Here is a 13,079-nt window from a genome sequence, read left to right on the forward strand (position 1 = left end):
TTTTTATTGTGATGTGAAGCAAACAACAAATAGGACAAAATAACAGAAAAGGTCAATGTACATAACTATTCACCCCCTAAAGTCAATACTTTGTAGAGCCGCAAAATACTTTTGCGGCAATCACAGCTCCAAGTCGCTTTGGATAAGTCTCTATGAGCAGTCGCCACATCTTACCACTGGGGTTTTTGCCCAATCCTCCTTGCAGAACTGCTCCGGCTCCTTCAAGTTGGATATTTGCGCTTGTGAACAGCAATCTTTAAGTCTGACCACAGATTTTCTAGGATTGAGATCTGGGCTGTGACTCGGCCATTCCAACACATTTACATGTTTCCCCTTAAACCTCTCAAGTGTTGCTTTAGCCGTGTGTTTGGGGTCATTGTCCTGCTGGAAGGTGAACCTCTGTCCGAGCCTCAGATTACGCACAGAGTGGGACAGGTTTTGCTCAAGAATATCCCTGTATTTAGCACCATCCATCTTTCCCTCAACTCTGACAAGTTTCCCAGTCCCGGCTGCTGAAAAACATCCCCAAAGCATGATGATGCCACAACCCCCGTGTTTCACTGTGGGGAGGGTGTCCTTTGGGTGATGTAATGTGTTGGGTTTGCTCCAGACATAGTGTTTTCTTTGATGGCCAAAAAGTAAAATTTTAGTCTCATCAGACCAGAACACCTTCCTCCATACATTTTGTTCAGGTTTGCTGTTGTGCCATGTTATTTCCATTTGGTTATGATAGATTTGATGGTGCTCCTGGGGATCATCAAAGATTTAGATTTTTTTTATAATCTAACCCTGACTTGTACTTCTTAACAACATTACCTTACTTGTTTGGAGAGTTCCTTGGTCTTCATGGCAGTGTTTGGTTAGTGATGCCTCTTGCTTAGGTGTTGCAGCTTTTGGGGCTTTTCAAAAAAGGTGTGTATATGTAATGACAGATGATGTGACACTTAGCACACAGGTGGACATCATTTCACTAATTATGTGACTTCTGAAGGTAATTGGTTGCACCAGAGCTTTTTATGGGCTTCCGAACAACAGAGGTGAATACATACGCACATGACAATTTTCTGTTTTCTATTTGTAAACATTAGTTTTATTTATATATTTTTCTCATTGTGTTCTGATCCATCACATAAAATTCAGATTAACAAAACATTGAACATAAGGCTGTATTGTAACAAAACACGAAAAAAGTCAAGGGGTATGAATACTTTTGTAAGGCACTGTACATAATATACACATAACTAGAAGGTATTAGAAGATAGTAGCTTATATAGAGATGCAATAGCAATCATTTATATACAGTAATCATCAATTTGTAAGATTGAAATCTATTAGAATTTGTACCTGTGTGAAGCGTTCAAATCGAGATTGAATTCAAGTGTTGTAGTACAAGTGCAACCTTACATACAAATATACAGTGGAAGAAATAGACATAGGTTTTAGCATTGTGGTTACATTTGCACAACTAAGTTTCAAGGATTAACAGGAGGACTTCCAAATGAGCCCGAGGGAGATGATCGCCAGGAGCAGACTGGGTTGTACATGGACACCGCGGTTTGTACAAGTGTTTTCTAAAAGAATGGTCATCTCACCAAGGCGCCACACCTGGTGGGCAGGTTCACACATCTCTTTGGTGGAACAGCCACGTACGACTGTTGTGGTGGGAACCTTTCCTAGAAAATGATAGCACATGATTAACTAGTGATAAAAATAATATATATGGATACTAATATTAAACTATATTGGAAAAACATGCAAAATATAACAAACAGAAATATACAAGAAATTTGGTAAGGTCTTGTTTAATACAACATTGCTATGGGCAGAAAGTATGAAAAGTAACTCTCCTGGAAGAAAGAAAATTGACTCTCTGATGCCACCTGTTGGGGATAACTACCCTGTAAGTCAACGTTAGACCTTTTAGCAGACCTTGGAACATGACTTGGGCTATAACTCAAACCAGAATTTTCTCTGTAAGGGAAAAACACTGATTCACAGACAACTGTTTCTGGATTTTTGCCCCTACTTTTTTTGTTTATTGAAAGCTTAAGAATGTGAATTTCTTCACCCTGTGCAACTAAAAAAACCGTGTAGAATGTCACCCAAAAAGGTGAACTAGGATGCAGTCTATTGTAGCCCCTTTACATATAAGAAGGGCCCCCCCCCCCCCCATAGACCAATTCCCAATTCTCGGGACTGAAGGCTCCTGCAAGGGTTGGGGACTAGTGGACATCAGCTGAAGCTGAATAGGGCCAGTCTTGTTCTGGCTTCTACTTGAGCTGCCTCCTCAGGGGTTGGTCAAGAGCCAAGTGAGACACCAAAGGGTTTACAGGGGGTGTGAGGAACCAGATGGTCACAAGCTTTTCCCTCTAGTGATGAGCAGCATTGGCAATATTCATTTTTGCGATATTTCACAAATTTAGCAAATTATATTGCGAAAATCGGCAATGTAATATGTGCGTATTGCGCGCGCAATACAGTTGTGGGTCACTTTTGCTAAATTTTTCAAGCTGCTAGAAGTTTTTGGAGACTGGAGAGAAAGGTTGGCAGCAACTTTCGTGACTGTGAGGAAGAACTCCTGATCAGTGTAAGTAATTTTACATTACAGCACTGTTTTTAATTACATTTCACATGCATGGCAGAACAATAGCTTTATATGCAGATACAGTGCTCCAATTATTTGCGATTGCGCAAATCAGCACTAATGATGCACATATTTATTGGCTGCAATACATGCAACTTCACATTTTATCAGGTCTGAGTAGATATTACTGATTGGTGCACTAAGTATTGTTGTGACATCACAGCTCTATGTCTGTAGCATGTACGTATGGACAGCAGAACCTATCACACCACCTAACACCCTGCACTGGAACCTATCAGCTACAGGATATAACCTGCACTGACTATCTCCCACTAACTATCTGTATTATCTATATGAGCTAACTAACTAACTAACTAACTAACTAACTAATGTAACTGAATAAGGATCAATTCCAGATGACACAGTAAAGCACAGAGCACAGCAATGTCACTGCTCTCTCTCTCAGAACTGCAAAAAACTGCAGAAAATGGCTGCTGGGGAGGTTCTTATATAGTAAGGGGGAGGGAACTTTCCCATTGGTTGCTAGGGATGTTGCTAAGCTCAGACAAAGATATTGCAGCCTTTTCATTTGCCCACAAGCATGAAGCAGTGAGGGTACTTTAAAAAAAAATCTAGAATGTTCACGATTACGAATTTATAGCACTATATTCTATATCTTCGCAAATTCTCGAATTGCCGATATTCGCAATAAGAATTTGCAGCTAGAATATTTGCGGTCAACACTATTCCCCTCCTCCCTGACCTCAAAGGGTAACCCATAAGAGTTCCACAACCCTGGAAGTCCTAGGGACAAACAAATGAGGAAGGTGAACACACAGTGAACAGAAATAATTAATAAGTGCATGTGTGCCTTTATGGCCTGGACCTTTGGCAGGAATTTAAAAAAATTCCTTATCCAGCCAAGCCAGAAGGCCTGGGCAAAAACAGGTGAGTGTCCTCAAAATCTGAGAAAGTGAAGTGTGTGCAAATGTGACTTCACTCAGTGGGCTCGAACCCCAAGTGAGTTCAGGTAGCCCAGGGCCACCACTCCTGGGGCACTTCTGCACCTCCTGCTTTCAAACATCCCGGCTCATGGCGTTGATCCAGAAGCAAACTTTCAGCTACCAGAGTACACCTCTTAGTTAGGGGAATAATTCTTCTGTGGAGACTTCCAAGTTGGATTAGGGAGTTTTATAGGCCAGGCAGTGCTCCCTGGGAAAAAAAGGTATCTAAAGTAGTTCTGGAAGATGGAAAGATAGCACCACCTGATGGGGATAGTCAACATTTGAGATTTTAGCAGACCTTGGAACATGACTTTGCTATAAGACAAAACAGAACTTTTTTCACAGACAGTGTTTCTGGCTTTTTCCACCTCATCAGTTTAGAACGGGTACTGGTTAGGCTGGGTGAGATGCCATTGAAATGGATCTTGGGAAATAAAGTTTCTATGCAGACTGCCAAGATGGCTTAGGGAGAATTATACGCAAAGCTCTCTGGGAAAAAAGGTATGCAAATTATTTATCCTAGAAGAAGGAAAACTGTCTCTCTGTTGCCACTTATTGAGGATAACTGTCCTATAAGTCTCTACTCCAACTTAAGAGAAACTTTCTGGGTACAATGGACATGGTATAACTATCCAGTGGCACGAACAGAGATGGAAGTGTTTATAGCAGTCCAACAAGTGGATGCAATTGTTCCCTATAAACACCCCCAATGATGCCAAATTTTGAAAGAAAGCAGATCTGGTTCTGTATATATGTAGTCACATGATATATCACCTGATCACAGCAGGATCGCAGAATTTGGTTTCTACAAACACATTAGATTGTTATACATTGTCTTACCTGTTCTAGTCGTGAGCTGATTTATGCACGTAGTCTCACTTCCTAAACAGTCGGTGAGCAGGTCGGTGTCACAGGACTTAGAATTTGGGGTAAAACATGTTTTACATGACAAGCCATTTTTTTCATTCGAGTCTGAAGGAACTACAAAGAAATATCAGTAAGTATGATCAATCAACAAAGAGCAAAATACAGTATAAAACATGACAATCTGACGCTAAAATTCACAATCTAACATTACCACCATTTAAAATGCCCCTTTAAAGGCTGCCGGCAGTCACAATCCTTCATGCATGGAATATATGCTAAAGCAGCTCATCAAACATGAACATGTGTTTTAAAAGGGTCGGAGCTTGTTTTTTTCTGATGCAAAGCTGAAGCTTAAAGAAAACATGATAAAATTGCCTGCAGCCACCACTAGAGGGAGCTGGCCGCAGACAAATTCATTATTGAGTTTAAATGGGTTGTGCAAAGTTTTCAAATCATCCCCGATCCACAGAATAGGGGATAACTAACTGATCAGATGGGGTACAATGGTTAGGATCCTCACCCATCCTGGGAATGAGGTTTCAGATCCCGAGAATGAGGTCCAGTTTTCCTGTCCTAATGGACCGGCAAGCTGCACATGTGCATTGTCACTCTATTAATTATCTATGTGACTGCCAGAGATAGTGGAGAACAGAACTCAGCTATTTTTGGTGGTCCCATGGAGAATATGAGTGGAGCAGCAGGGCGCATGCTTGCCTTGTCGCTCCATCTGGACCTCTGTACTCAGGATCAGAACTCCCGTTCTAGGTATTCGTTAGGGGTCCACCTGGTTGGAACTCCACTGAACAGTTAGATATCTCCTTTAAATACTCAATTGGATAGAATGTGAATACTCCATTATTGATAGATGTGCCCCTAGATCTTGTAATGAGAAGCTGTTTGGGAGCCCTCTAGGTGTGAAGAACTTTATTTTGAGCTTTTTTCACAAGAACATGGACATTTGATGTAGAGTCGCTGCATTTTTGATGATCCCAAGATCATATCCCTTAATGACTAGCAAATCATTAGCTAAATTTATACCACATGGAGAACTTACGGACAGGATTGGCAGGTGTACAATCATTGGTCTTGCAGCAGGTGGTCCCGGTCTTTATCCTACCATTGGGAAGGCTGATACTCCCAGTCTTCGAGCACATTTTGTTTGGTGCACATTGCCGGATATACATTTTGGCTATTTCCATTCCACCTAGAAATGAGGACATGTTTATTTAGTTTGGGCTTCCATACCTCAGAAGCAATAGGTGACCCTTTGAGTTCTATTAAGGACAAGGATGGAGAAAGGAACATAAGATCGGTGGAATGGCGGAGAGCAAGTTAAGGATCAGGATTTTGGTGAAGGGGAAAGGTTGAAAGGGAAGGGTTGGAATAGATTAGAGATTTGGAAGTTCACAAGGTTTTTTATTTTCAGGGCCCCCTCAACAGTATTATGCAGTTAGATTATACTGTATACAGTGACACTATATACAGTGACATGACATACAGTATGAACATGTAGCAATGGGAATGAGTGGCTGCCGGGCATGGTTTAAGAGAACGATCTTGACTAGCCACAGAAGTCCCTTCCAGTATTCTTCGCTCCCTTGTTTTTTCTGGGCACGTGTCCAGACTGCCCCCAGCTTCAGGTCATAGTGCTTGCACAACGTCCTGATGCTGTACGCAGTCAGGACAGTACAGTGTGGCACACGGAGAAGATCAAGCAGGGAGAGGTGAGTGCCAACAGCACTTCACCCCCCTGCCTCCTGCAGACTAGTGAGCGCTTCCATAATGGAATCGCTCACTAGTATTCACTTTATAAGACACACTGCATCTTAAAAAGTAAAAAATATGGTAATTGGCAGTGCAACCGTTGTGACCACTATAGCTATGCCGCTGCCTAGGAGCCCTTAGTGGCCACCATAAAACCATGTGTTTGTGGTCACAAAAGGGCTTAAGGAGTTTGCTGGGAGAAAGGAAAATAGTGAAAGGGGCAATCCAACCCCTATAAGGACCCCCCAATGCCCAGGCCCCTTGTATACATTATATGTATCTGCTCCTCGACACCCACGTCTCTCCAGATTCCTGCATCTCCCCGTCACTCGGATCAAAACATCCTGCAACAGGGGGAACAGTCAATAGCAGGCCGCGATGGAGACAAACCTCCCTAGCATCGTGGGTGACACAGCGGCGGCCGTGCAGGGATCCAGAGCAAAGCAGGTGGCGGGGAGCAGGTAAGTATAATGTATATGAGGGGCCCGCGCATTGGAGGGGTCATTATTGGGGTTGGATTATCCCTTTGAGCACACAAAAATTGTCTTTAGCATTAATTTTTAAGGATTTACAAATTTCAACAATGTCGCATTTTTAGAGCAGGTAGAGAGCAAGAAGAGAGGCCAACATGAGACGGGTTGAGGAAGATGGAGAATAAAACAAGGTGAGAGAGATAAGATATAAAAGAAGGAGATGAGAGGGAGGCGAGGATGTGGCTGGGAACTTCTAGTGGGCATGTGAGGGAAGGAGCAGAAGGATCCCCTGTAATGTTTTGTACCTACCCATTGATGTAAGGATGTAAGTGGAAATACAAGAATCATCTCCAGAGGAGCAGACCTTCGATGTTCCATTACATATAGTGCCCTCCTGTGACATACATTCAATGCATGAGAGAGAATAACCTGCAGGACAAAAATTATAATGAATATTGTGATGAATACCGCACCCCGACTGACGTCGGACGTCAACTACGTAGAGCCAGCGAGATATGGTATGGTCACGGGTTACCAAGGCCTGACATTACACCCTCCTGGAGGAGCGGGTAAGGTCAGTCTTGGTACAGTTGACACACACACCTCCTGTCCACCCGGGCCCAGAGAGGCAACAAGCTGCGAGAGCCTTTTCACTGCCCCAGTTTCTTGTTTGATATAAGCCCGGTCCGCTAAGGGGCTTATATAGGGTAAGAGACCAACCCGCGGTAGCGTATAACTATGCCGAAACACGGACGTGGGGATTCATGATCGAGATACAAGACAGCACAAGAATAAATTATATATTTAATCACCTTAAGGGCACACTAGAAATAACACTATACATACAAAGAATATATAGGTCCTTCTAAAAAAATTAGCATATTGTGATAAAGTTCATTATTTTCTGTAATGTACTGATAAACATTAGACTTTCATATATTTTAGATTCATTACACACCAACTGAAGTAGTTCAAGCCTTTTATTGTTTTAATATTGATGATTTTGGCATACAGCTCATGAAAACCCCAAATTCCTATCTAAAAAAATTAGCATATCATGAAAAGGTTCTCTAAACGAGCTATTAACCTAATCATCTGAATCAACTAATTAACTCTAAACACCTGCAAAAGATTCCTGAGGCTTTTAAAAACTCCCAGCCTGGTTCAGTACTCAAAACTGCAATCATGGGTAAGACTGCCGACCTGACTGCTGTCCAGAAGGCCATCATTGACACCCTCAAGCAAGAGGGTAAGACACAGAAAGACATTTCTGAACGAATAGGCTGTTCCCAGAGTGCTGTATCAAGGCACCTCAGTGGGAAGTCTGTGGGAAGGAAAAAGTGTGGCAGAAAACGCTGCACAACGAGAAGAGGTGACCGGACCCTGAGGAAGATTGTGGAGAAGGACCGATTCCAGACCTTGGGGGACCTGCGGAAGCAGTGGACTGAGTCTGGAGTAGAAACATCCAGAGCCACCGTGTACAGGCGTGTGCAGGAAATGGGCTACAGGTGCCGCATTCCCCAGAAACAGCGGCAGAAGCGCCTGACCTGGGCTACAGAGAAGCAGCACTGGACTGTTGCTCAGTGGTCCAAAGTACTTTTTTCGGATGAAAGCAAATTTTGCATGTCATTCGGAAATCAAGGTGCCAGAGTCTGGAGGAAGACTGGGGAGAGGGAAATGCCAAAATGCCTGAAGTCCAGTGTCAAGTCCCCACAGTCAGTGATGGTCTGGGGTGCCATGTCAGCTGCTGGTGTTGGTCCACTGTGTTTTATCAAGGGCAGGGTCAATGCAGCTAGCTATCAGGAGATTTTGGAGCACTTCATGCTTCCATCTGCTGAAAAGCTTTATGGAGATGAAGATGTCATTTTTCAGCACGACCTGGCACCTGCTCACAGTGCCAAAACCACTGGTAAATGGTTTACTGACCATGGTATTACTGGGCTCAATTGGCCTGCCAACTCTCCTGACCTGAACCCCATAGAGAATCTGTGGGATATTGGGAAGAGAAAGTTGAGAGACGCAAGACCCAACACTCTGGATGAGCTTAAGGCCGCTATCGAAGCATCCTGGGCCTCCATAACACCTCAGCAGTGCCACAGGCTGATTGCCTCCATGCCACGCCGCATTGAAGCAGTCATTTCTGCAAAAGGATTCCCGACCAAGTATTGAGTGCATAACTGAACATAATTATTTGAAGGTTGACTTTTTTTGTATTAAAAACACTTTTCTTTTATTGGTCGGATGAAATATGCTAATTTTTTTAGATAGGAATTTGGGGTTTTCATGAGCTGTAGCCAAAATCATCAATATTAAAACAATAAAAGGCTTGAACTACTTCAGTTGTGTGTAATGAATCTAAAATATATGAAAGTCTAATGTTTATCAGTACATTACAGAAAATAATGAACTTTATCACAATATGCTAATTTTTTTAGAAGGACCTGTATTACAGCTTGAATGAGGCTTAGGGCTCATGCAAACAACCATACGGGCTCAGAGCCCGTATTGCGGACAGTAAACAGCGGGTATCTAATATACGGGCGCTGGCCGTGTGCACTCCGTGCTGTGGATGCGGACCCATTAACTTGAATGCATCCGTGATCCGCAAGATACGACCGAAGATAGGACTTCACCTATCTTTTTCGGAGCGGAGGCACAAATCAGAAGCCCATGGGTTTTCAGATCCTTTCTCTCTTTGGCCTTATCTTGCGGATCAGGGACCCATTCAAATCAATACAAAATGTACATGGGCGGTGCCCATGAATTGCAGACCGCTATTTGCAGTCCACAGCATGGGCACTGAGCCAGTACGGTCGAGTGCATGAGCCCTTGGTTGCAATATCAGACATCAAATTTAACATCCATGCCAGACAGAGATAAAATAAAATATATCATTGGATTAAATATCCACAAAAATTCAAGACAAGATTTCAAAATCCACAGAATGCATTTAAAAGATAAGGGGGACACCTGGTGGCTAAGACTTGTAATGGCAGACATAAATATTTCTACAAAGCAAGAGGCAGATAGTTAAACACATAGTGCATGGTAAGAAATGTGAAGCACATACAGGTGGTCAAAAACCCTACCTGCCTACAGTGTTTTAGGTGTCCCCCTGCTTTTTTGGCTGGTCACATTTCACTCTATTTTTCCTACTATCTTGTCTAACTTTTCTTTTAGATGTTTCCAAGGAGTGCCCATCCCAGATAACACCCATCCCTCGTCTTCTGATATGGAAAATTTGGGATGTTTGTGCTCAGGCTTGTTGTCTCTCCTCTGTTTCTTTCTTCAGATCCTCCCCTTCTTGTAACATGCTAATCAGAAGAGTTAGGATTTCTAGGCCAAAAATAATTTTTAGAAGAAAATCTGTGTCATTTTTGTTCATAAGAAAACCTCTTTTTAGGCATATATCTGTGTCCTTGTTTATAGTGCCTGGTTTGAGGAGCATGATTGTGATTACGAGTTGAAACCATTCCCGAATTGTTGCCGCATGAAGATCCAAGGTCCTGTTTAACCCTTCTTCTCTCGATTTGACGTTCCTCTGATTGGGAGGTGGTTTTGTGCTCTTTGCTTCTAGAATAGTCTCTTTCGTTCTATTCTATCTATATACTACAGTGGCCAATCTATGCGTAGATGAGTGAGAAAGAGAATGTCCACCTTCGGAGGGGAACCAGTTTTTAAAATTTAAAAAAAATATTTTAACATTTTCGAAGATATGGATGATTGGCTTATTAGGTGGTGAAAAAGGGTTAAATACGTTTCTGGTATTCATGAATTTAAATAAGTATAATTTGTGGTTCACCCATGAAAGAAATGAAGAACACATCCATTTTCTTGATCTTGAAATATTTAAGAGAGGAAACAAATTGTTCACCCACAATTATTTTAAAACCATAGTTGTGGTCCTGGCTACGGTGAGAGACCGTGGCTGAGGACAGGGGGGGGGGGGGAGGGATGACAGACTGTCTGCTACAGATGGCTGGGGTGTGCGGGAAGCCATGGCCGGGTGCGAGCTAAATGAGGGGCATGCCTGATGGTGAGAAAGGTGAAGAAAGGGGAAGGGTGGGAGGGGTGAGAGCGCGGCGTCCATGATGGGAGCGTGAGGTGGCACTAAATAGGCCTCCTCCGCCCCTCCCACAAACGCAGGCTGAGCTTCAGCCTTACTACTTGTGGTCCTGGCTACGGTGAGAGACCATGGCTGAGGACAGGGGGGGGGGGGAAGGGATGACAGGCTGTCTGCTACAGATGGCTGGGGTGTGCGGGAAGCCATGGCCGGGTGCGAGCTAAATGAGGGGCAAAAGTCAACGGGTAGGAAATGTGAGGGTAGAACTCATGGGGCTAAGTTGGTGAAAGCCTTGGCGATCTCGGCTCGTGGATTAGGGATGTAATGCGTGAAGCAGGAGGATTGCCATCTGCCCATTTCCTGGATGACGTGTGCTGGGACCCCGTGACTTGATGCTGCGGAAGCCGCGCCTATGCGGAACGAATGCCCTGAGATGGCCTTGGCATCGAACCCCAGCCCGGAAGCTAAAGTTCTGATGTGATGGATGAACTGTGAAGTTGACAGACCTTTGGAGTTGAAGGGAAAGAGAGGGCTGCCTGGCGCGGAAACTGTTGAGATAGCGAGAAGCTTGTTGAACACGGCCACCGGGCACCATTCATTGAAGGTCTGGAAGTAGACAATTTTGACTGGAGGTCCTACTTGGGAAGTTTTGGTGGAAGGGAGAGAAAGGGTGCAATGGGTCTGCTGCCAGACCAGCTGGTCTGAAGTGAGGCTTGTGTGTCCCGGAGAGCTGGTGAATTCCCCGGGCTGTAAGAACCCGTAGAAACTGAGATACATGGCAGCTTTGATCACTATGCTTTTGTATGGCCCGAAAGGATCGTTGTCTAGGGAGGTGGAAAAAGCCCTGAACATTGTCCCGGTGACTGGTTTCCTGCGGGACTCCGGCTTGTTGCTGCTCTTTTGGAACCCTCTAAGGGTGGATTTGATGGCCTGGGAAGAAAATATGGACTGGCTGCCTGGGAAATCTAAAGTGAGGAAATATTGTACCCCTGCCAGGTACAATTTGATGGTGCTGAAAGATAGGTGAAGGTCTGTGTGACAATAAGCCAGGAATGCCATGAGATGAGTTGTTTGATCCAGATGTCCTTGTGGGTGTCTGAGGGAGAATTGTGAGGAAAAAAGGTTTCCCACCCGGTCTTGTAGTTCCTGGCTGTATTGAGGGATAGGGAGTTATGGATGAGTGACTTGGCAGTTCTGACATGCTTGCTCAATCCATCATCGGTGTCTCGATGGCGGGTGGAGGAACCCCCGATGGATCGGCGTCTGGCATCACCTGCCAAAGTGTCCTTTCGGATATTATCGGGAACGAAATGTGATGGGGAAATGGTGAAGGAGCTGGGGGCCTGGCTTGGGGTTGGGGCATGAATGGCGGACGGGCCTGGAGTCGGAGAGGTGGGAGTGCTTGAACTTGATGGCCTGGTTTCCACCACTAGCAACCTGGTCTGCATGTCGGACACCGAACTGGTGAGAGTGTTGATAGCGGAATGAAGCTGGGCCAGCGCTGTCTGGACCGTGGACAGAGACACCTGCTCTTCAGCCGCTGAGATAGGCCCTGCCGTCAGTAGCCTGTACAACTCAGCTTTGCGGGCTGAGGCAGGATAGCGGATGTCTCTCCTGGTTAATTCGGCCATGAGTTTCGGGATGGTCCATTGCCTGCATGAAAGAGTGCTTCCGTGGGCTGAGCCGGGCGATTCCGGAATGGAGCGAGTCTCGGCGATATCCGATGCGTGAGACATCGTGCTGTGAACAGGAAAAATGGAAGGTAAGGGTGATAGAGCCACCTGACACCAGCGAGTGAATCGGTGAAACCCTCTGAATGACACCGAAGAGTGACCGAATCCGTTACCAGGAAGAGGTTAAGAGGCCCAACCTACCTGATGAGCTGGCCTAGACTACCTGAAGGAAAAAGACCTGCGGATGCTAGCCTGATCCTAAGGAATGAAGTAGTGAAATCAAACTTACCTGGACTTGGCTGATGCAATCGTAAACGAAAACGACCTGGATGAAAAAAGGTGACCTGGGATTGGTACCTTGAGGAATTCGCCTAGCGAACTTCGAACCGAACAGACCTCCGGGGTGACCCTAGAAACATGGGGTGAGGTTTGAGAGCAGAAGAAGGTAGGACCTGACGTGAATCAGGGAGCGAAAGCTGAGTCAAGCTTGACCGTGCCTGACACCTGTGAGGTGCCCCTGAATGACCTGACGCCTTGCAGGCGGCCAGAACCCGTGGGCTAGCTGCGTGGCTAGAGGCAAAGCTCGTGAGGCGCAGCGAGGCACCTGGATTAGGACGGGGCGAGTGAGTAGCGCATGAGACGTGGGAACCT

At 44.8% G+C, this 13,079-nt stretch overlaps 1 protein-coding gene across 1 annotated transcript in view; it reads right to left on the reverse strand.

Moving 5' to 3' along the window:
- Positions 1 to 1,094: 1,094 nt before the first annotated feature.
- LOC122926974 (phospholipase A2 inhibitor and Ly6/PLAUR domain-containing protein-like) overlaps positions 1,095 to 13,079 on the reverse strand; it is a 46,679-nt gene continuing 34,694 nt past the window's right edge. Inside the window, exons 2-5 of the mRNA XM_044278507.1 lie at positions 7,002 to 7,121; positions 5,510 to 5,659; positions 4,429 to 4,569; positions 1,095 to 1,673 (exon numbers count right to left, since the gene is read on the reverse strand). Coding sequence (XP_044134442.1) covers positions 1,480 to 1,673; positions 4,429 to 4,569; positions 5,510 to 5,659; positions 7,002 to 7,121 — 605 coding nt within the window. The 3' untranslated portion in view covers positions 1,095 to 1,479. The remainder of the gene's footprint in view (positions 1,674 to 4,428; positions 4,570 to 5,509; positions 5,660 to 7,001; positions 7,122 to 13,079) is intronic.

This window comes from Bufo gargarizans, chromosome 2 (genome assembly GCF_014858855.1).
Source record: "Bufo gargarizans isolate SCDJY-AF-19 chromosome 2, ASM1485885v1, whole genome shotgun sequence".
NCBI lineage: Eukaryota > Metazoa > Chordata > Amphibia > Anura > Bufonidae > Bufo > Bufo gargarizans.